Genomic DNA, 21,828 nt, shown 5'->3' on the forward strand with positions numbered 1-21,828 from the left:
CCCGTTTAGCTTTCTGTGTTACTTTCATACTCTTAAGTAAGGCAAGAAACTGATTTTTGGGTCTGAGAATATGGCTCAGAGTTTGCCAAACACTAAAACGAGGCTGTGGGTTTAACTTCTAGGTGGCTGAGGTGAACGTTACAGCCCCCAGTCAGGGGTCCTCTGAGAACAGAGGAGAGGGGAAATTCTTTTCCTTATTTTGCTTAGCTAATTCCTCCTTCGTTCTGGCTCTTATTCCATTCCCTCTGGAAAGCTATTTCCAAAATACAAATCATGTTTAAAATTCTCTGGACGTGTCCCATAGCCTGTGGATTATTGTATCTGAAAGTTCCCCTAAAGAAGCATAGACCCCCTTTCTCTCTATCCTCTCCCTGAGTGAGCTCATTCAACTAACTCCTGTGGCTTTAAATATCATTTAGATTCTAGATGCTAATGAATGCCAGATTTATATCTTTAGCCCTGTCTGATCCTCTGAGATCCAGGCTCCTGGCCAACCTTACTTTTCCACTTGGATCTTTTATAGTCTTCAAACTTAATATGTGTCCTCTGCAGAACTCATTTTTTTTTTTTTGTTCTGCAGAAACCTTTCGTTTTTGTCTTTTCTGTCTAATGTTCATAGCATATAGGCAGTTGCTCAATTAGGAATCTTACAAGCCCTCTCTTTCCCGCATCTAGTGAGCCGTTAGATTCTTCCTTAGAATATATCTCATTTAACTTCTCCATGTCTGCTTCACCAGTAGAACCCACTGGGGAGAATCCTAAGTATGCTCCCTGCTTCATCTCTCCATTTCTCCCCCACTTTTCTTCCGGCAGCTGTCCAGCCTTTAAGAAGAAATTAACGCATCATGCTTTTTGGGTTACACCCAGCGTTGCTCAGGGGTTACTCCTGGCTCATGCACTCAGGAATCACTCCTGGCAGTGCTCGGGGGACCATATGGGATGCTGGGAATCGAACCTGTGTCGGCCATGTTGGCTGCATGCAAGGCAAACGCCCTACCCGCTGTGCTACTGCTCCAGCCACATGCATCACTTTCTTATTGGAATTCTCCTGGGGCTTTTTCTTGTGCTTCGTCTGTCCATGGTCCTGTCCCGCGAGGTTTTTTGTGACCAGCTCTATCTCTTTCTAGTCTGCTCTTGTTCTACTCGTGATTGTACTCCCCAGACTAGCCAGGGGCTTAGTGGGGAATCACCTCCAGGCCTCAAGTACATTGCAGTGTTTGCCTGCGCGCCTCACAGAATTGGTCTTTTCTCAAACTTCAGGGTTCTACTGAAGATGGCTCACTACCTTCTCAAATGCCCTCCTCAAGTAACGAGGCCCTCTCTCTTCTTTTGTCTCTTCAGACTCTGTTTGTTTGCCTTTGTAGTCATCGTAGTTGGTGGTTCTGTTTTTGTGTGTCGTCAGTATTTACCCCTCTGGTTTGTGAAGTGTAGAAGAGTTAAGACCTTACCTCATCCCAGCATCTGGCAGTGTCATCCTGACACACGGCCACTTGGGATGACTGATGGACCCTCATCTGTCAAACACCCTCATCTTCCTATTTTTAGCTCCTCCTGGGACCTGCCAGTGGCACCTTCTATCTAATAGCAGTAGTTCTGCAATGCCTGGCTTCCCATCCCTCTAAGCCACAGTTTATAGTGCCAGTTCCAAAATTTATTATCACAGGCCTCACATGGTGGTACACTGTTAATTGATACTTTTCTTCCACCAAGGCTGAACTTATTGAAAGTAGGGATTTTTCAGTAAATTTCCAACACTGGTCGCTCTCTGCATACTGCCTAGCGCTTAATGATCAATGCTGTATTGATGGAAAGGTGGGAATTTGAATTTGAATTTGAATCTGAAGTCACTCTCCTGTACCAGCTTGAAGCAAAGGGAGCAGGCAACAGGGACTCTGCATAGAACAGGACCAGAGTCTAAATCTGCTACTGAGTACCTTCAAGGGGTTCTTGGGTTTACAAGAAGAATTGTGAGGTTACCCCATAGTGTGGGTAAAATCAAGTCCTCCTAACCTCCCAACTGTTTGTGCTGACTCCATCCTCTCCTAGTAACTTTTGAGCAATTTCAGTCCCAGTCAGTCAGGATTTTCATGGGTAGCCTGATGGGAAAGTGTCTGTCTCCTCCTGAAGACTGGGACAGTAGCATTCTGACAACCCTCTTCTAGGTTCATTTAGCTGGGATCTCTCCAAAATAGTGAAAATGTAATTTTCATGCCTGCAGAGGTGATAAGCAGATTTCTTGGGGACACCCCATCCATGCTCACGTAGTAGCACCTGGATCCCATGTGGCACTGACTGATAGCCATCTGGCTTTTTCAGACTCCTCACTGAATCCTGAATCCTTTCAACTGAGTTAGTGATCGTTTGTAGTCATGTTTCACACTTTCTCCTTTGGCATTTTCATGCCGTTTGTTTCATGACCTAGTTCTTAAAGGGCAAACCAAACAAATAAGCCAGAAAGCATCACTTACTGGATGTATACAATATCCATCTTTAAAATGTTTCACAAGGGGCTGGAGTGATAGTACATCGGGTAGGATGTTTGCCTTGTATGTGGCCGACCTGGGTTTGATCCCTGGCATTCCATATGGTTCCCTGAGCACCGCCAGGAGTAATTCCTGAGTGCAGAGCCATGAGTAGCCCCTGAGAATTGCCAGGTGTGGCCTAAAAAAGCAAAAAAAAAAAAAAAGTTTCACAAATAAACTAGCATCTTGTTTTTTGCCTTTTTGGGGGCCACATCTGTATGCTTAGAGAGTGACTCCTTGTGGGACTTTGGGGCACCATAAATGATGATAAGGATTGGACCCAGGTCAGCAGTATGCAAGAAAAATGCCCTACCTGCTGTTTTGTATCTACTCCCTGGTAGTCTCTGGTCATACTCATTGAAATTATTTATTATTGTGGGACTTCATTGGTGCTGTGGAAGGGACATGCTTTGCGGGGCATCAAGCTCAGAATCTTAACACAGGCAAGGCCTGTGCTCTACCTCTTAACATCCCTGGCCCCTGAAGATATTTATTTGAATAATTTAACTGTCCTTTGGTAGCTTAAAATATTTTTGTTGGGTTTTGGGCTATTCCCAGCTCTGTGCTTGGGGTCTGTTCATGCTCAGGGTACCAAGCAGTGCCAGGGATCAAATACAGACCTTCTGCATGCAAATCATCTGCTCACTTCTCCAGTCCTAAAAATAATTTTAGAAAGAAAATAAGAGCAGTACAGTGCTTACCTTACCTGTGTGAGGCCCTGGGTTTAGTTCCTAGACCCATAAAGATCATAAAAGGAAGTAAAAAGCAGAGACTGGGCACTCCCGTGTGGCATGACACAGGTTTTCATATATAACACAGGCAGAACTGCAGCCAGAGTATGTGATTGTATCAAAGTGGTGCTGCCTGTGGGGTTTGAACCCGAAACTCATCTTTAGCTTTCTCACCTTTAAGACAGAGGGGAGTGATGGAGATTTACTCAAAAATATGGCGGGAGTGGGGGCAGAGGAAAATGAAAGATCAGCCATGTTTGAAGGTGAATGTATCAGTGTTACGGTACTGTGTATTCAGCAAGAGTTCCCATTAGATGTCTCCCGATAAACCAAGAGACTGGGGGTAGCACAGGAGCGGGCAACACATGTGTGATCTCCAGCAACTGATGACCCCTGAGAACTAGGGATGGCCCTGAAGCCCCTGAGCTTCAGAAGTGGTCCTGGCAGTCCTTGGCATTGTACAGCATGAGCAGTGCTGCATCCTTTGGCCCTCTCCATCCCAGTGAGCTGGAGTGGAAGGAGCTCCCCAGCCCCTAGAAAGGGAATAGTCAAAGCGGTCAACTGTTAACTGCAGGGGAGCAAGATGAAAATGACATGAGGTCATTGATTCATCGGAAGTGTTTTAAAGGCATGTCTTTTTTTTTATGAAGGCTTCCCCCCACCCCCCCAGAAAAGTGTGCAATTTTTTTTTTCAGTATGCAGCGTTTTAAAAAGTAAATGATGCTGGAAAATTAAAACTAAGGTATCAATTGTTAGATTTTTATTAACGTGTTAAAAGTAGCTCTAGATGTGTGATCCTGTTTTCTGATAATAGTACAAAAAAAAGTCAAAACTAAAATCCGGCTTTGATTCGATATGGTTGTTTTGATCATTTGATGGCAGTATGGGTATCACAGTTAACCTGCACTTTAGTATTGTGACATCTACTGAGTCTGTGTTTGTGCCCTGGCTTACATAGGAAGGAAACATGCCTCTAGAAGATTTACTGGCATTCTATGGCTATGAACCCACAATTCCAGCCGTTGCAAATTCTAGTGCAAATAGCTCCCCAAGTGAACTTGCTGATGAACTACCAGATATGACACTAGACAAAGTGAGTACAAACATTTCCAGATTCTGTTGACTGTTTCTGTTGGTGTCTTCAGTTTAAAACTGTTCACAATTCTGAAATGTGAACTTGTGCTTATCATTTTGGTGAGATTGCATATTTAGCTTTGACCATATTACTTAAAAAGTACTGTCGCTCCTCAAAACTTGGCTTGAGTATTTCCCACAAATTTTGAAGTTACTTGTAAATTGTGACGATTTGAATGTGTTGACTGATCAGTCTCTCAGGATCCTTCCAAGTTTGCTTAGATGTAGTATGGGTAGAGAGAAGTTGTATGTTCTCGAGCTCTGGGAGAGTCAGTGGCCTTAACAGCCACATCTCCAGTAACCCGTTTTCACATGCACTGGCTGTGAAGGCAGTCTGGTGGCTGCAGAAGAAAGAAATTACTCTGCCAACATCTGTAGGAAGCCGTCCTCACCTTGCAGATCTCAGCTAGGGAGAGGAACAAATTACACTCTTCCTACCTTTCAGTCAAATGTGATGGTAATAGTATCATAAATCTTAACAGTTCTAGTCATTGAGTGAATATTGAGTGCCTCTAAGGATGACTGTACATTAGTATAAAATTTAAGGCCAGTTTGTTTTAAAATCATATCACTAGTTAGAACTATTGATTAGCTGGACCTTTAATTATCAAAAGAATGGTGTTTGTAAACTTTTTTGTTTCAATGATCTTGGTAGAAAGTGAGTTTCATTGCTGCCACTTGGTCAGATACAATCTCTGCCTCTTGATAAAGTAGAATTATTATAAGTATTTTATAATAGCTTTTAAAATAACTTATGCTATTAAATATATACATGAAATCAATTCTAGGAGAATTTTAAATTTACTTCTCTTAAAACTAAAGGCATTTTAACTAGTGATGGCTTAATACTGTTAATTTATGAAAGGATATGTTACAAATCAGTGATAGGTGGTTGTTTCAATAGTCACACTGTATTTCTGTTCTTACAGGAGGAAATAGCAAAAGACCTGTTGTCAGGTGATGATGAGGAAACTCAGTCTTCCGCAGATGATCTGACACCCTCTGTGACTTCCCATGAAACTTCTGATTTCTTCCCTCGGCCTTTACGATGTAAGAAACCAACCCCATAGTACTAACATAACAGCATCTCTGCTGTAGCTTGAGAACATTTTAACACATCTGGTAGTTTATTATCAAGATATTCTGAGTGAAAGCTTTTACTTAGGCACTTGAAATATTGTTTTAATTTGAACAAGATCTTAGCCTTCTTTAAAATTTGATATAGAGGTTAATAATGCTGTTTGAAATGAAAAATTTGTTAGTTTTTCAAAGCCATTTCATTTATTAAGACTCATTCGTTGCTTTGGGAGCCTTTATTCATCTGTGAAGTTTTATAGACTTTTTTGCTTTCTTTAAAAATTCCCTGTTTCGGGGCTGGAGAGATAGCACAGCGGGTAGGGCGTTTGCCTTGCACGCGGCCGACCCGGGTTCGATTCCCAGCATCCCATATGGTCCCTTGAGCACTGCCAGGAATGATTCCTGAGTGTGGAGCCAGGAGTAACCCTTAGCATCGCAGGGTGTGACTCAAAAAGCAAATAAGTAAAAATTAAAAATAAAAATAAATAACAATTCCCTGTTTCCCTGCTTTTGAAAACTGTCAGTTGCTCAGAAAGTATTTTTTTTAATTTTTAGTGGCATAGTTCTTTTTCTTTAGAACTTATAATATTCCATAATGTATATCAATAATATTTAAAGGGTCTTTGAATAGAAATGATTTCTTATATGCAGTCATGTTTATTATTCAGGTATTTTTATGGTAGAAATATTTAGTTAACAAGTTCAGATATAGGGACTGGAGTGATAGGGCAGCAGAGAGGGCGTTTGCCTTACACATGGCCAACCCAGGTTTGATCCCCAGCATCATCCCATATGGTCTCCTGAGCACTGCCAGGAGTGATTCCTGAGTGTGGAGCCAGGAGTAACCCCTGAGCATTGCCAGGTGTGGACCACCCCCCCCCCCAAAAAAAAAAAAAAGAGCAAGTTCAAAAACACATAGAAGATCCTGTGCCAAAAGCATGATTTTGGTGGACTGAGTGTCTCATTCTTTGTGTGTCTCATTCTGGACTAGTGTTATCCAAACACCAGTGCTTTGCTTTTTTTTTTTCTTTTAGTTAAGGTGATCCTAGTATTTTCTTCTTGCCTTTCCAAATTGACTACGTGTACATCAAATAATTATGTGAATATTATTTATTTATTAGTGTTTCAGTGTCTTATTTTAACTATTGTCCAAATGTTCTCATATAGTTCTCACATAAATGTTCTCCCAGTAGTATAAGAGGTTCAGTGTATTTGTGCTGATCTAATTTATTCAACAATATTTTTAAAATACCATATACTAGGCGTTCTTCCAGGTGCTGCAAAAATAGGCAATGAAGACATTTCTTAAAATTTAATTTTTTTTTTAAAGCAAATACTATATGTGACGGGGATAAGGAATCAGAGGTTGAAGATGTTGAAACAGACAGTGGTAACTCACCTGAAGATTTGAGGAAGGTAAACGGCATTATTATCATAACTTAGCATTGTAATTTAGATTTTAGCAGCTTTTAAAAACATTTCAGAAATAGTTTGGTAATTTTATTGTTGTAAGTGACATTTCTGATAGAATTGGACTTCTTAAACTGATTTTTTAATAAGTTGTTAACTTCTAAATTTTCCCGTAGGAAATAATGATCGGTTTGCAATACCAGGCAGAGATTCCCGCGTATCTCGGAGAGTGTGATAGTGACGAGAAAGGTGAGGAAGAGTATTGGTTTTGATAATATCAGGTAGGCCAAGTTGCCTCTTAATATCGTCTTTTAAATATCGGCTTCTGTACCAGTCTTGGCAGTTCAACTTGGAGTGAAAGTTCCAGTGTCAAAATATTTAGGCCTGACTTAGGAAAAAATGTATCACAGCATACTCTGGGAGCTACCTGTTTCCCATCAAGTGCTTCTTTTGAGGAAAATGTGCTAATTGACTGTTAGAATAATGGAGGGCCTCTTTCTGAAGGCGTGACTGCTGAGCTCTGTCCTCCGGAGGACAGAAGTGGATAGAACCTTGTCACCTTAGAGAGTGTTAGTGTTCGGGATATGATACTCTTAGAAAGAGACATTCTGAGGAGGAGAGACTAAAATTCACTGAAGAGTTGATTCATCCCTGTGAAATACGGGGGGAAAAAGCAGCACGGTGACACAATACTTCTTGAATTCTTTTTCTCTCTGTCAGGCTAGTCACCATTTAAGGAAGGAAAGGAAGGGAAGACAGACTTTCCTGCCATCTTCAGCCTTGGCAGTTCTAGCCACTGTTTTCTAAATTGCTTTCAGAGTTTTGGAAGACGGTTGTCCCAAGCAAGCAAATACAAAAGTGGTTGTATTCAGACGCCTCCAACTTTGCACCCCCATCCCAGTACCACACGTGACCTTAATCATGTACACACAAACAGCCGTGTCTGTGCTTAGATTGAACTTGATAGAGATAGACTCTTTTTTTGGTTTTGGTGCTACACCTTGCAGTGCTCTTAGGGATTATCTCTGCAGGTTTGTGGGACCACATTGGGTGCCAGGGATTGAATCTGTGTCAGCCGAATACAAGCTGCATACAAAGATAGACCCACATTACTGTCGCTCTGGCCCTAAGACAAACTCTTGAGTTCTGTACATTCAGACAGGAAGAAAGAACCTTTTGAAGAAAGTTTATCTTTTGGAGAAGGAAGTCCAAACTGTTTTCCCTATTTCAGTTTTGACCAAAAGAGTACAGAAAGTGGTTCTAGAAACTTCCTTTAAGAGTCAGTCTTTTGAGGGCACCTAAGCTATAGTACAGTGGGTAGGGCGTTTGCCTTACACACAGCCAGCCTGGGGTCGATCCCCGATGTCACATAGGGTCCCCTGTGCCTTGCTCTAGAGTGATCCCTGAGGACCACTGGGTATGGCCTGAAACAAGTCTTTAAGCTTTTACTGTGACTATCTCAACTTGTCAGATAACCAGATTACCAGTGTCCTTAAAGGTAGTTGCTTGCCTAGTGTCTGTTCTTATTAAAGAAGAGGAAGGACAGTTTATATCTTTGAGTTGCTTGTTAATTGTAATATGATGTTGGAATTCTCAGTGTATGAAAATGAGGACCAGTTACTTTGGCGTCCTGGTGTGGTTGTGGAGAGCAAAGTGAAAGAGTACCTTGTTGAGGCCTCACTGAGAACTGGAAATGAAAAGCCCGACCGGACTTCTGCAGGAACGATTACAAGGGACAACGAACAGGTACGTTTCAGCTTGTTCAGTATCCCAACATTATCTAAGAAACAAGTGTATCTTCGATCTAGTGCAGGTATTTCATAAATGTGAACCGGATGGTTTTTTTGGTTTGTTCTTAAATTTGGCAAATTTGATTTAAAAAAAAAAATCCCAAGACCTACTCAGAGCCAATTCTATAGAGCTTTGTGTCTTTTCTTATGGTCCTTTTAGATTGCTTTGTGTTTGTCTCTTTGGTTTTTGCAGCGCTAGTGATTTAACCCAGGATCTCACATCTGCAGGCATACACTTCACCACATAGCCACTCTGGCTCTCTTCTAGTCTTCTTTCTCCAGGAGAATGCGTGGTGGGTCACACCCTGCAGTGCTCAGGGAACACTCCTGGTGGTATTTAGGGAACCAGGTGTCAGGCTAGGAATATCACCCAGGTGAGCATGCAGAGCGTGCTCTTCTGTCTCTCCCATTCCTCATATTTCTGTTTGCCATTAGAGTTGATGGTTGTATATGTACTTTGTCCTATCGTTGGAATACTTAACTACTTCTTCATTTTTCTAAGGTTGGGTTTTTAGATTTTATGATAAAGATCTATGGATTCTTGAATTTTATTTGGGAAGTAATGAAAGGTAATGTGTCATAAGACCCTGGTTGGGAGCTTTGGCCGGGGCTGTACACTGCAGCTCCACAGTGCTCCTGACAGGGTTGGGGTGGGAGGTGTGAGATCTTGGGAAGCGTTTTTGAAATGAACTTCTTGCCCTGCTGAGACTCTGCTCTTACACTCGATAGCTTCAGCCTAGGTGATCCTGACTCATGGAAGCCAGAGACAGGTAGACTCACACTGAGAAATTGAGTATCTGAGAGAAATCTGACCAGCTGAACTTCAGAGTAATTTTGTCAGAGAAATTCCACTGGACTTAGTAGTATACGTGGGAACTGTTATAATTGTGTACTGTAGAGAAGTATCAGTAAAAATATGTTATTAAAGCTAATCATTTTTCAATTTTTTCTCTTAGGTTTTCTAGTTGATTGTTTTTCTGGTGGTGGGTCCCTCCCCGCAGTGCTGGGGCCTGGGGGCCACACAGCAGTCCCTTTGCCCAAAGGTTTGGGGCTTAGCAGTGAAGTGCTAACCAGCCTCAGTGGTGCTGGGGGCCACCAGGGCTAGGTCCTGTGGCGGGGCTGGTGGGGGGCCGGAGTGGGGGTGTCTGAGGGCATGTACTGCCTGGGATTAAAACTCTGGAGTTGAGCGAGCAGGTTGTGTGCTCCAGCTCTTTGAACCATCCTCCCTACGCCTAGGGTTTCTAGTTAAAGTCATTGTTGAATTATATTCCTGCTGTACATCTTACTGCACTAGCCATCATTCTCAGAGGCACTGGAAGTAATAGTTTGAGACCTGCTTTTGATGAAAGATCCAAAGTTTTCACATGAAGAGTAACTTGAGACCCGGAATATAGCTCAGTGATCGCATGCTGTGTGAGTTCAATTCCCAACAACAAAACCCCCCAAAACAAACAAAAAAACACCCAAGAAAATAGAAGAAGAAAGGAAAAAGAAAAGGGAAGGGAAAAAAAGAGTAGTTTCAGGACTGGAGAGAGAGAGAGTACAGGGGTTATAAGGTGCTTGTGCGTAGCCAAACTCAGGATTTATCCCTGGCACTACAAAGTCCCAGAGCACTGCAGGGCATGGCCCAAATACCTTTGCACCTTTCAAAAGAATAATTTCAGGCCCTGGTTTGATATAGGTTATCTTTGAGAAGGCTGTATCAAAGCAGGGACTAAAATTGGTAAGGAAGTGTTTATCGCCTTAGAACTATTACCATCCTTTGTTTTGCGGAACTGGGTGGTGGGGTTGAGGGGTGGGGATGCAGACAGGACGCCTGATGGTGTTCAGAGACTGCTCCTGGCGGTGCTCAGGGGACTATATGGATTCCAGGGACAGCCACAAGTGAGTCAATTGCCCTACCCACTGTACTGTCTCTGGCCCCTGGTACATGACTTCTAAGAGGTAGAATGGGAATAAAGAAGCCGAGATACAGTATCTTTCATGAAAAGCAGGCCTCAAACTATTACTCCCAGTGCCCCTGAGAATTACGGCTAGTGCAGTAAGACGTATAGCAGGAAGAAATTCAACAACTTTAACTAGAAACCCTCTGTATAGGGAAGATAGTTCAAAGAGCTGGAGCACATTCAAGTGGGCTGGAGAGGTAGTACAGCAGGTAGGGCATTTGCCTTGCATGTGACCGACCCGGGTTTGATCCTTGGCATCCTGTATGGTCCCCCAAGTACTTCCAGGAATAATTCCTGAGCGCAGAGCCAGAAACAACAGGAGTATCACTGGGTGTGACCCAAAAAGAAAAAGAGATGCTAGTTGGAGTTGAGTCAATCTGCAGATTGTCAGAGAGATCAAGTGTCTGGCAACAATCTTCCAGGGGCTGGAGCAATAGCACAGCGGGGAGGGCATTTGAACCTACCTGCTGTGAACCCGGGTTCAATTCCCAGCATCTCATATGGTCCCGTGAGAACCGCCAGGAGTAATTCCTGAGTGCAAGCAAAGCCAGGAATAACCCCTGTGCATCGCCGGGTGTGACCCAAAAAGGGAAAAAAGAAATCTTCCAGATGTCCTGAACTGGTATTTCTCAGGATCTTTTGAAAAACATATTGTTTAAATTATAATACATGTTGTTAAGTTAAATGTTCAGTAATTTTTATTCAATAGCTTCCTTTTCCCCTCTGCTGTAGGCACTATATGAACTTCTCAAGTGTAACCATAATACAAAGGAAGCGATCGAAAGGTACTGCTGCAATGGAAAGGCTTCTCAAGGTGAGAAAGACTTGTGATCACAGGGGGATATTGTCTTTGGGGGCTTAGAATAAACCTTAGAGTAAACAAAGTATAAAGAATGGAGAATCCTGTAGCATATTTTTTGGTAAGATGTATGTTCCTCTTCATAGCAAATAATTTTTTTCCTTTTCTTACCCTCTATTTTAGACGTACCAGAGATTGTTCAGATACAAATTAGTTAACCCCCAGTCACCTCCACTTTCTTGAAGAAATAGTTACAGAACAAAGCAGCCCCAGAGATGACAATATATCCAAAGTAATTAAAAAGAATGATTTTATGATTTCATTGAAAAAAAAATAGTTGTTTTTTTCTTTTTGCTTTTTAAAAAAATGGACCAGAAAAATGAAAAGGAGATTAAAGATTTTTTTAAAAAGGAAACATGTATGATGTATTCCATTGAATTTATTGCAAGAGAAATTTTTAGTAGTCATGTTTTGTTTTCATGCCTAGGAAAATGGTTAACTTTAATTTCGGTGTTTTTTGTGATATAACTAGATTGCATGCTGCATAGAATAACTTTCATTGAGTCTGTGTAGGGAGAAATTATAGTCAATAGGGGGAAATATAAAAGTTGAAAGCAGTACATCTAAACTTAAAGATTGAAATAATTTATTGAAATGTTTCCTTTAGGAAAAAAATATATTTTTGTGGTGCCAGGGATTGGACCTCAGGCCTCACATATACAGGGCATGATGTTCTGCAACTGAGTTTGATCCCCTTATCCCAGCTCCATTGAAAAAAATATCTTCAGGTCTCAGAATTCTAAGTGCCTGGTATCTTAAGCTATTTTTCATCTTTATGGTGGACTCTGAATGGCTCTGGGCATCTGGCCATCAGTATGAGACACTACACTTCTTTGCACCAGGCAGGTTTGCCAGAAAGCTGTGTGGGATTTAGTCTCTCAAAGTCTGGGCTCTTTCTCGTTCCCTTTCTTTTCCCAGAGTATACAAGTGTATAGTCTACAAACCAATTTAAAGTAAATACAGGTTGTTATGGTTTCTAGTTGGAGGACTTAGGATTTTAATGTGAGGGTTTTTGTTAGTTTTTTTTCCTCATCAGGGAATAGCCTTTATTTTATATGAAAAAAATACATATGTTTGGTGTTTAAAAACTCAGAAAAGCAATGTCTAAATTATAACAAAACATTCAGTTATTAATCCACCATGCAATGAAAAAATTTTTTAATATTTATATTTTAGTATTCTAGATTTTTAAGACAGGGTATGCATATGTTTGGTGATCCTTATCAAAGTTTCCTTCATACACTGTGTGTGTGTGTGTGTGTGTGTGTGTGTGTATGTATGTGTGTGTGTGTGTGAGAGAGAGAGAGAGAGAGAGAGAGAGAGAGAGAGAGAGACTGTGTGACTTTTTATAGGGAAAACAGACTGAACATAGTTGTAATTTATTTATATTTGAAAGCCGGTGAATTTTATCTTAAAATTTCCTTAGAAGGAATGACAGCGTGGACAGAAGAAGAATGCCGGAGTTTTGAACATGCACTTATGCTTTTTGGAAAAGATTTTCATCTTATACAGAAGAATAAGGTAAATTAGGCAAATTGTACAGAAAAGTTGTTTAATAATTAAAATGACTAGAGGCCAGTGCAGTAGTTCAGCAGGTAGCGCGTTTGCCTTGCACATGGCTGACCTGGATTCAATATCCAGCATCCCATATGGTCTCTTGAGCACCAGCAGGAGTAGTTCCTGAGCTTTGCCAGATCTGTGGAACAAAAACAAACAAAAAATTTTAAATGACAACATGGGGCCAGAGCAATGGTACAGTGGGTAGGGTGCTTTCCTTGCACATGGCTGATCTGGGTCCCTGACATCCTCTATGGTCCCCCAGCGCCGCTGGGTGTGGTCTGCCTCTAAATATAAATAAAATGACTGGAAGCAACTGTTCGTTTGTTTGAGGGCTGCTCTTGGAAGTACTTCCAGCTCCATGCTTGGAAGTCACTCCTAGCAGTGCAGTGCATGGGGGAAACGTGCTGTGGATGGGACCTGCCTCTGAACCATCTCCAGCTTAAAAGCAACTAATTTTTAAGTCAGTTAGGGTTTTAAAAAGAACATCTTTTTCTTGTCCACCTTTAGGATTTCCAGCAAAGAATTGCTCTAAACACAACTCAGATGTGCTTATTAAATAGAGCTTGCTCATGGGTTAACTGATGTTCTATACACATCCTTTGACATAACTATTTTTGTGCAGAAAATGCATTATGTATTTGGGAGGGCGGTGGTTGCACTCTGTAGTGTTGCTCAGTGGCTTCTCCCTGCTGAGTGCTTTTGGGTCACACTGCACCCCTGGTAGTTACAGGGGACCATGCGGTGCAGGGTATTGAGCTGGACCTCCTGCATGCAGAGCGTCACTCAGCCTTTTATTGAGTATCTCTGCAACCCTAGATTTAATCTGTTTTTTTAAAAAAATATTTCAGTTTTCACTTTTTTCCTGACTCATTTCATTCCAAAGCTTTTTAGAGGTTTGTGGCCTCAAAAATCACTGCTCACTGTAAGAACTGCAGTCACAAAAGAAGGATCAGTAAATTTACTAAAAATAATCTAACACCATCAAATATTGAAGATGTAGAGCAGTAGGGACTCTGCTGGTGGCAGCAGGGAATCACTGCTGGTGGCAATGCAAAATAATATAGCCACTTTTGAATGACATGTGGCGTATGTTTATAGAAGTGAATACACTGGGGCTAGGGAGAGAGCACAGTGGGGAGGACTCTTGCCTGCCCCGCAGCTGACCCGCATTTGGTCCCTGACATCCCATATGGTCCCTCAAACACCACCAGGAGTAATTCCTGAGTGCAGAGCCAGGAGTAACCCCTGATCATCACCAGGTGTCACCCAGAAGAGAATGTACTTTTGCCATACAACCCAGAGATTATACTTGTCAACATCACCTAAAGGAACTGAGAACTTGCATCTACAGAAAGACCTGCAACGTGGAAGTTTATATACAGCAGTTTTTATTCATAATGCCAAAATTTGAAAGTAGCCTAGGGTCCTTCCAGTAGTTGAATGGATAAACCAACTGATAGATCATGCAAATGTGCAATATTGTTAAGTCAAAAAATAAATAAATAAATAAATAAGTAAACAAGGGTTCAGAGCCATAATACAGCGGATAGGGCGTTTGCATTGCATGTGGCAGACCCAGCTTAATCCCCGCATCCCATATGGTCCTCTGAGCACAGAATCACGAGTAAGCCCTGAACATCACTAGATGTGGCCCAGAACTCACCACCCCAGCCCTCCCAAAGAAACAACTTTTTAGAGTGACGTGAAAGAAATTTTAGTGCATATTAAATCAGAGCAATGTGAAATCTACAAATTTTTGCATTCTACATCTGAGTTTATAATCCGATAGTGTTGATTTTGTAAAAGATAAAATCTGTTTAGATTTTCTGGGTTTTTATTTTTGCAAGTCTATGTTATTATTCTAGCTCTCTTTGTTGAAACTATCCTTCCTTCACTAAATTGTCTTTGTTCTCTTGTCAAACATTAGTAGACTATGTGTGGATATATTTCCAGGCTCTCTATTCTGTTTCATTTATCTGTTCTTTTCAGTACCACATTCTTTGAATCGCTGTAGCTTTATATAGTAAGTTTTGAATTCTGCAGTTTTGTTAGTCCTTTAGCTTTGTTCTTAAATATTGTATACAAGAGGGGCCAGAGCAATAGATAGTAAAGAAAGTAGGGCCTCTGCCTTGTATGTGGTTAACCTGGGTTCCCTCCCCAGCATCCCATATGGTTCCCTGAGTCTCACCAGGAATGCAGAGCCTGAGTGCAGAGCCAGGAGTAATCCCAAGCATGTCAGTTGTGGTCCAAAAGCAAAAACGAACAAAAATACTGTACAGTGTTAGACACTTAGTTTGCATGTGGTGAACCCTGCCTGGTTTGATCCTTGGCATCCTATATGCTCCCCTGAGAACAGCCAGTACAGAACCAGAAGTGATCCCTGGACATCTTTGAGTATGGCCTCTTCCCACCCCACAAATACTGTACTGCTTTTTGGATTCTTTTATCTTTCCATATGAACTTTAGTTTTCATAATTTACAAAATAGCTGGTGTTTTGATTGGGATTTAAATCTATAGATTGAATTGGGAAGAACTGACATCTTAACAGAAAGGATCTCTTGATGAATATAAAATATTTTAATTGATATATTTACTCAGAATTTTGCAATTTTTCTCGTAGATCTTTCATGTATTTTGTTTGATTTATGCTCAAATATTTCATAGGTTAGTATTTTGGAGGGTGATTGAGACCCCCCAAGTTTTGCTCCGGAGGCCCCTACCAGTGATGCTCAGTCAATTCAGCTGGTGGTTGAATGCAACGGCCTGATGATGCAGTACTGGTTGGGCCTTGTGCTTGTGCGCTCTGGGGCTACACCCCTGTGATGCTTAGGGACCACGTGGGGCTCAGGGTTGGAAGTGGGTCTCTTCGTGCAAAGCGTTTGCCTCGGCTCCCAGCGCATTGAGCTATCTGGTCTCTCCAATCCCTCATGCTTTTTTGTATATGAAAGCCTAGTATTATCTCAAAGATGAGATGAACTATAAGTTTGGGCTGACTCTTTAAAAGACTCGGAATGTTTTATTCTGACTCTTTAAAGTCAAAATAAAACATTACATTTATAATGACTTAATTTTGTTTAATGACTTAAATTTATACATTCATTTCATAAATAATTAAGTGCTGTCACTTACAGAGATTTTTTTTTACACATAAGAGATATGATTTGGACAAGAAAACCCATCCTCACTAGGACAGGCTGCTTTCAACTTTATCCAACAGCTTCTCAGCTGAGAAATGCAAAAGGGGATGTGGATCCCCAGAAACATCTTGGTTCATTAAGCGTTTGAATTAAATTTTGATTGTTGTAGCGCTGTAACACTGTCCTCCTGCTGTTCATTGATTTGCTCAAATGGGCACCAGTAACATCTCCATTGTGAGACTTGTTACTGTTTTTGGCATATCGAATATGCCACAGGGAGCCTGCCAGAATCTGCCATGCGGGCAGGATACTCTCAGTAGCTTGCCAGGCTCTCCGAGGGGGGGCGAGGAATCGAACCTGGGTTGGCCGCATGCAAGGGAAATGCCCTACTTGCTGTGCTATTGCTCCAGCCCGTTGTTTCACTGTTGTCAAAGCTTCTGAAATCCTGACTTCAGTTTTGCATTCGGGTTATGGAGTAGAACTAGCAGTTTAAATAGCAAGGTTTTAGGTTAAACTGTTGATTGAGAGGAGAGCTTGGTTTCTTTTAAAAACTTAATATTGTAGTCCTGTATCATAACATGGCCACTCCTCAAGCTAGAGATAAACTGATAATTCCTTACCAAGTAAGGCTTTTTAAGGTTTTATTATTAAATAGTGTAAATGTAAAGAGATTTCACTAGTAAAATCTTCAGGGTATTATATTGGAAAGATTAAAAAATAAGACTATGACTTGAAGTTAGGATGTTGTTTTAAAATAATTATGTAGGAGCTAGACTAGTCGTACAGTCATTGGGGTATTTGCCTTGAATGTGGCTGGGTTTCATCCCAGGATTCCTGAGCCCTTCCATGAGTGATCTCTGAACACAGAGCTAGGAGGAAGCCCTAAGCACATCCAGATGTGGCCCAAAAAATATATATAAATTAATAAAAATACTCTTGTAAAGTAGGCTGGAGCGATAGGGCATTTGCCTTGCACACGGGCTGATGTGGCTGACCCAGGTTTGATTTCTCCTACCCTCTCAGAGAGCCTGGCAAGCTACTTATGACGTATTCGATATGCCAAACACAGTAACAAGTGTCACAATGGAGATGTTACTGGGCCCGCTCGAGCAAATCAGTGAACAGGATAGTGACAGTGAATCTTGGAAAGCGAGTTGTGGTTGTTGGCTTGTTTTTAAAATGGGTTTTCTGTTGTTGTTAGGTGAGAACTAGGACAGTTGCTGAATGTGTAGCATTCTACTATATGTGGAAGAAATCTGAACGTTACGATTACTTCGCTCAACAGACAAGATTTGGAAAGAAGCGATACAACCATCATCCTGGAGTGACGTAAGTCGTGTGGGCCTCACTTCAGGGACTTTGATCCTTTATTGTGAAATACAGTCCTCATATGAGCACGATGTGTTTTTCAGGGACTATATGGATCGTTTGGTAGATGAAACAGAAGCTCTGGGTGGGACAGTAAATTCTTCAGCCTTAACTTCTAACCGCCCTGAGCCCATTCCTGATCAACAGCTGAACATTCTCAACTCGTTCACTGCCAGTGATTTGACAGGTAAATTAGATCTCGTTCTGCACGATGGACCGTGAGGCACATAGTGTCTTCTTCGTTTTATGGCGCAAGTCACTTCCTTAAACTAACTTTTCCCTTTTCCCTCAGCTTTGACCAACAGTGTGGCAACAGCCTGCAACCCCACTGATGTGAATTGCTTGGATGATAGCTTTCCTCCACTGGGTAACACGCCCCGTGGACAAGTCAATCATGTGCCTGTCGTAACGGAGGAGTTACTTACCCTGCCTAGCAATGGGGAAAGTGATTGTTTTAATTTATTCGAGACTGGATTCTACCACTCGGAGCTAAACTCCATGAACATGTGCAGTGAAGAATCAGAGCGACCAGCAAAAAGATTGAAAATGGGCATTGCCGTTCCTGAATCTTTTATGAATGAGGTTTCTGTAAATAACTTGGGTGTGGACTTTGAAAATCACACACATCACATCACCAGTGCCAAAATGGCAGTCTCTGTGGCTGACTTTGGCAGCCTGTCCACCAGCGAGACTAACGGCTTCATCAGTGCCCACACTCTGCATCAGCATGCTGCCCTTCACTCCGAGTGATGTGCCTGAGTGGCCCCGGCGGTGGGCGTGCGGTCCCAGTAAACTTGAGGAGGGTATCAGGTTTGCTTAGTCTTTCACTGGAAGTTTGAACCTCTTTCACTATGACATCAGTGATGTCAGTATGTATAGAACTATATCTTGATTTATCAAGAGTATTTTCATTTTTCAATCCATAAATGTGGAAATGAACTATGATCAGCAGAGTTGGGAACTAGGATTGAACTCTGTGGTGCAGCTTTAAGCTCTGCTTATCTCTTCCTCGCCCCCAATACCTCTTCCCCTGGTCCCTTCCTTTTCTATTTTCTGTTCCCCGCTCCCCATTTTAAAACCTGTAGACAGAGGCCACCGGCTCAAAACCAGCACAGATGTTCTGAACTGAATGGAGTGGCTTCTTTTCATGTAAGTTCCTTTTGCCGTAATGGATGCAGTGGAATAACAATGTTTACAGGTACCGATCCCAGTCCCTGCTCTATGTAGCATTTTTGGGTTTATTTTCTTAATTAAAAGCAGGGGTAGGTTTCTTTAAACTGCACAAACATGCAAGGATTTTTTTTTCTTCCAAATGGAATCTTCTCTCATGTTATTCAACTAGAGCACTTCAGTTTACAAAACAGCAAGTCCATCTTGATGGAAGCCAGCACGAGGAGCTGCGTGGGAATTACAAAGTCAGAGTTTTCTTGGATCCTGCTTCAAGATTTTAGACCAAGGCTACCTTACATAGAGTTGGTCATTTCGCCAGAAGGAAGATTTCTGTGTAACTTCATTCATTGGTTAAAAAATTTGACATCTGAAGATGTAGTATTCAGTTGGGGTTTTGTCCACCATGTCAAAATTGTAATTGTGAAACCCATACCAGTTGTTGATAATTTGTTAAACCTGAGATGGTTACTTGCAGGCCACAGTCTGCCAGGCCTAGGAGGTTGCCACTCAGTGATGACATTTTGGGACACCTCTTAAGTTATTTGTAGCACTGCAGTTCAAAGTGTTGATATTTCAGAGGGCCTTCTAGATTTTACACATAATGCAGTAGAACCTTGAAGTATATTTAAACTTTTTATTTAGCCTGAAGAGTTGGCAAGGAAAAAAATGTGAGTTCCTATCTGAAATAGAATGGTACGTTACCACTTTTAAGTTTAAAAAGTGATAGACATTCAAATACATCTCAGCGTAGTTTTGTCTTTATTCAGAATATTGTGAATGAGAGGCCACTGTCATAAACTTTGGCCATTTTTGCTCTATTGACATGCATCTTTAAGTTATAAGGTGAATTCAAACAAGATGTAATACAGTATTAGGATATAATAAGCTTTACTTTTAGAATTCAGTTAAAACATAGAATTTTACTTTTTTATTTTTTGCACCGTCTTAATTAAAATTTTCGATTTCTGCTAGTTGTGTTGCTTTGCAGAAAGCTTAGATGTTTGACTGCATTGCTGATATTTGTAAGTATAAGTTGCTTCAAGGTTGTGCTGATGAGTAGGTAAGATGTAGTGACCTTAGTAGTGATGGAAAGGGAGGGTATTTATTATACAAACTGTGAACTGCAATGTCATCCTTAATTTTGGATGATATGTATTCTTGTTTTTCTTTGCAGCATTTTAATGAAGATTGCTTTCAAAGTGTTTACGCAATAGCACATTCACTATAAAACTTAGTTTAGCATAGTGGACGAAAGTAGTTAAATTAATAACTTAAAACCAGTCTCTAATTTATACATCAAAAGTCTAGCATTCCTGTATGCACACAGTAAATAATGGGTAGCCTGAATTCTGTTGCTAACAATAGTTCTTATCCAAGTGTCAGCTTCTGATTGCTGTGGTGTTGTGCTAAACTTGGAACGTTACTTTTTTTGTTATAAAACAGTACATCTATAATTTAGAAAGATACTGGCCATAATCTTCCATTGTTGTAACTTTTTAATTTTCACTCTGGGTTTACAGTGGCTGGTCTGTAAAAGTAATATACACAAAGATGACTGAATGCTAATACCAGTTGCACTTAAATGAACATGCCCATTCTCTAGTAGCTGATGCAGTAATATATTCAGTTTATCTATGCATTGCTGGGATCTTGATATAAGATGGAAACAGTGTTTCTTATCTGAAGTTTTGATTATCAGCAAGTTGAATGGACACTTTAGTTATTTAAATAAAGATTTTTGACCAAAATCCAGAAAATGATATGAGAGAAAAATTAATTCCAGCTAGTTTAATAGATTTTTTAATACTAATCTGGTTTTAGCCTCTCAGAGCGCTAACTAGCTGGTAACGTTTACTTTTAATTCCTTGTTAAAATGAGGCAATAATTTGCAAGATTTTTGTATATATATGTAAATTCTTCACATCTTTTTAGATCTAATTCAATATTTTCTGACTGCTTTTGCCATGTATAATACCATTTTTGTGCATGCTTGATGTGACATTCATAATTGTACCACCATGACTTTATCCATGTAAAATAGCTATTTATTGAATTTTGTTTTAAAGCTGGATTTACTGTTTTTTCCCTTCTATTTAGGCATCTTAAACAGAATTTGTTACTGTTTATTAGAAGAATTGCGTTTGAGAGCATGAAAATAACTGGTTTGCAAGAATATGAGAAAATAATAATGCCTTTATTATCAAGTGTTAAGCACAATTCTTATAACAAACTGTGATAAATTCTTTGTGGTTTTTTTTTTCTTTGCTGAATTATTTTTGTATGAACAAACCAAAAATCCATGGTGAGCAGTTGCAGTGTTGGCTGATTTATCTTTTATGTACAGGGAATTTGAAGAGGACAGCGGATTCATTTAGAAGTGTAACTGGTGCTGTGATTATAGCAATACTTTACTTCGTTAGTTCTTCCATCTCTTTCATGCTAGCTTATAAATGTTTAGTTTTCCTCTTGTCATGGTCAACTGCTGAATTTACTTGAAGGATGTAGAATACTGTTTAAACAATACTAAAGTGTATACAATTAGGTCAAAGAATTGTGCAATTATTTCCTTTTTAATTTTTGAAATTGAGGGTCATAGGTATTTGAGAACGTTAGAGCTAATAGAGCATAGTGATACTATTTAATTTAACCAAAGTCTAGTGAATATTTCAACTTTGAATGTAAACTAATGAATAAACCTGACCACCAAGGAGATTGTTTGCCCAGAGTTTCAAAGCACATTGTCTACAAATGGAAATTGAGATAATTTATAAAAAATATTGACATTACTATGTTTTGTAAGAAGTTTTTAATTTTTTCACTAAAAGGAGGAAACTATTAGTTTTATTGTTAATATGGTAGATATTTAAATTCCTCTTAGATGAGCAGTGATTCCAGTTGTCCCAGTTTGAAATAAGTACCCTGTGAGTATGAGATTAATTAGTGACAATCAGAACAAGATTTAGTATCAGATGTTCAAGAGGAAGTTGCTATTGTTGCATTGATTTTAATATTTGTACATAAACACTGATTTTTTTGAGCATTATTTTGTATTTGTTGTACTTTAATACCTGGTGTACAGTTCCAGAAATAAAAATCTGGAAATCTTTTTTTTTTCTTGGTTCG

General features: G+C 40.3%; 1 protein-coding gene across 2 annotated transcripts in view; it reads left to right on the forward strand.

Annotated features, from left to right (window-relative positions):
• The window catches only part of MIER3 (MIER family member 3), a 33,630-nt gene extending 11,818 nt beyond the window's left edge, over positions 1 to 21,812 (forward strand). The window contains exons 4-13 of one of the 2 annotated variants that reach the window (XM_056112084.1): positions 4,212 to 4,346; positions 5,317 to 5,437; positions 6,795 to 6,880; positions 7,051 to 7,123; positions 8,472 to 8,620; positions 11,343 to 11,424; positions 12,896 to 12,990; positions 17,369 to 17,496; positions 17,580 to 17,722; positions 17,828 to 21,812. In XM_056112084.1, coding sequence (XP_055968059.1) covers positions 4,212 to 4,346; positions 5,317 to 5,437; positions 6,795 to 6,880; positions 7,051 to 7,123; positions 8,472 to 8,620; positions 11,343 to 11,424; positions 12,896 to 12,990; positions 17,369 to 17,496; positions 17,580 to 17,722; positions 17,828 to 18,285 — 1,470 coding nt within the window. In that variant the 3' untranslated portion in view covers positions 18,286 to 21,812. The remainder of the gene's footprint in view (positions 1 to 4,211; positions 4,347 to 5,316; positions 5,438 to 6,794; positions 6,881 to 7,050; positions 7,124 to 8,471; positions 8,621 to 11,342; positions 11,425 to 12,895; positions 12,991 to 17,368; positions 17,497 to 17,579; positions 17,723 to 17,827) is intronic. The other variant, XM_056112085.1, reaches the window with a different exon arrangement.
• Positions 21,813 to 21,828: the final 16 nt, after the last annotated feature.

This window comes from Sorex fumeus, unplaced genomic scaffold, assembly GCF_029834395.1.
Source record: "Sorex fumeus unplaced genomic scaffold, SorFum_2.1 ptg000015l, whole genome shotgun sequence".
NCBI lineage: Eukaryota > Metazoa > Chordata > Mammalia > Eulipotyphla > Soricidae > Sorex > Sorex fumeus.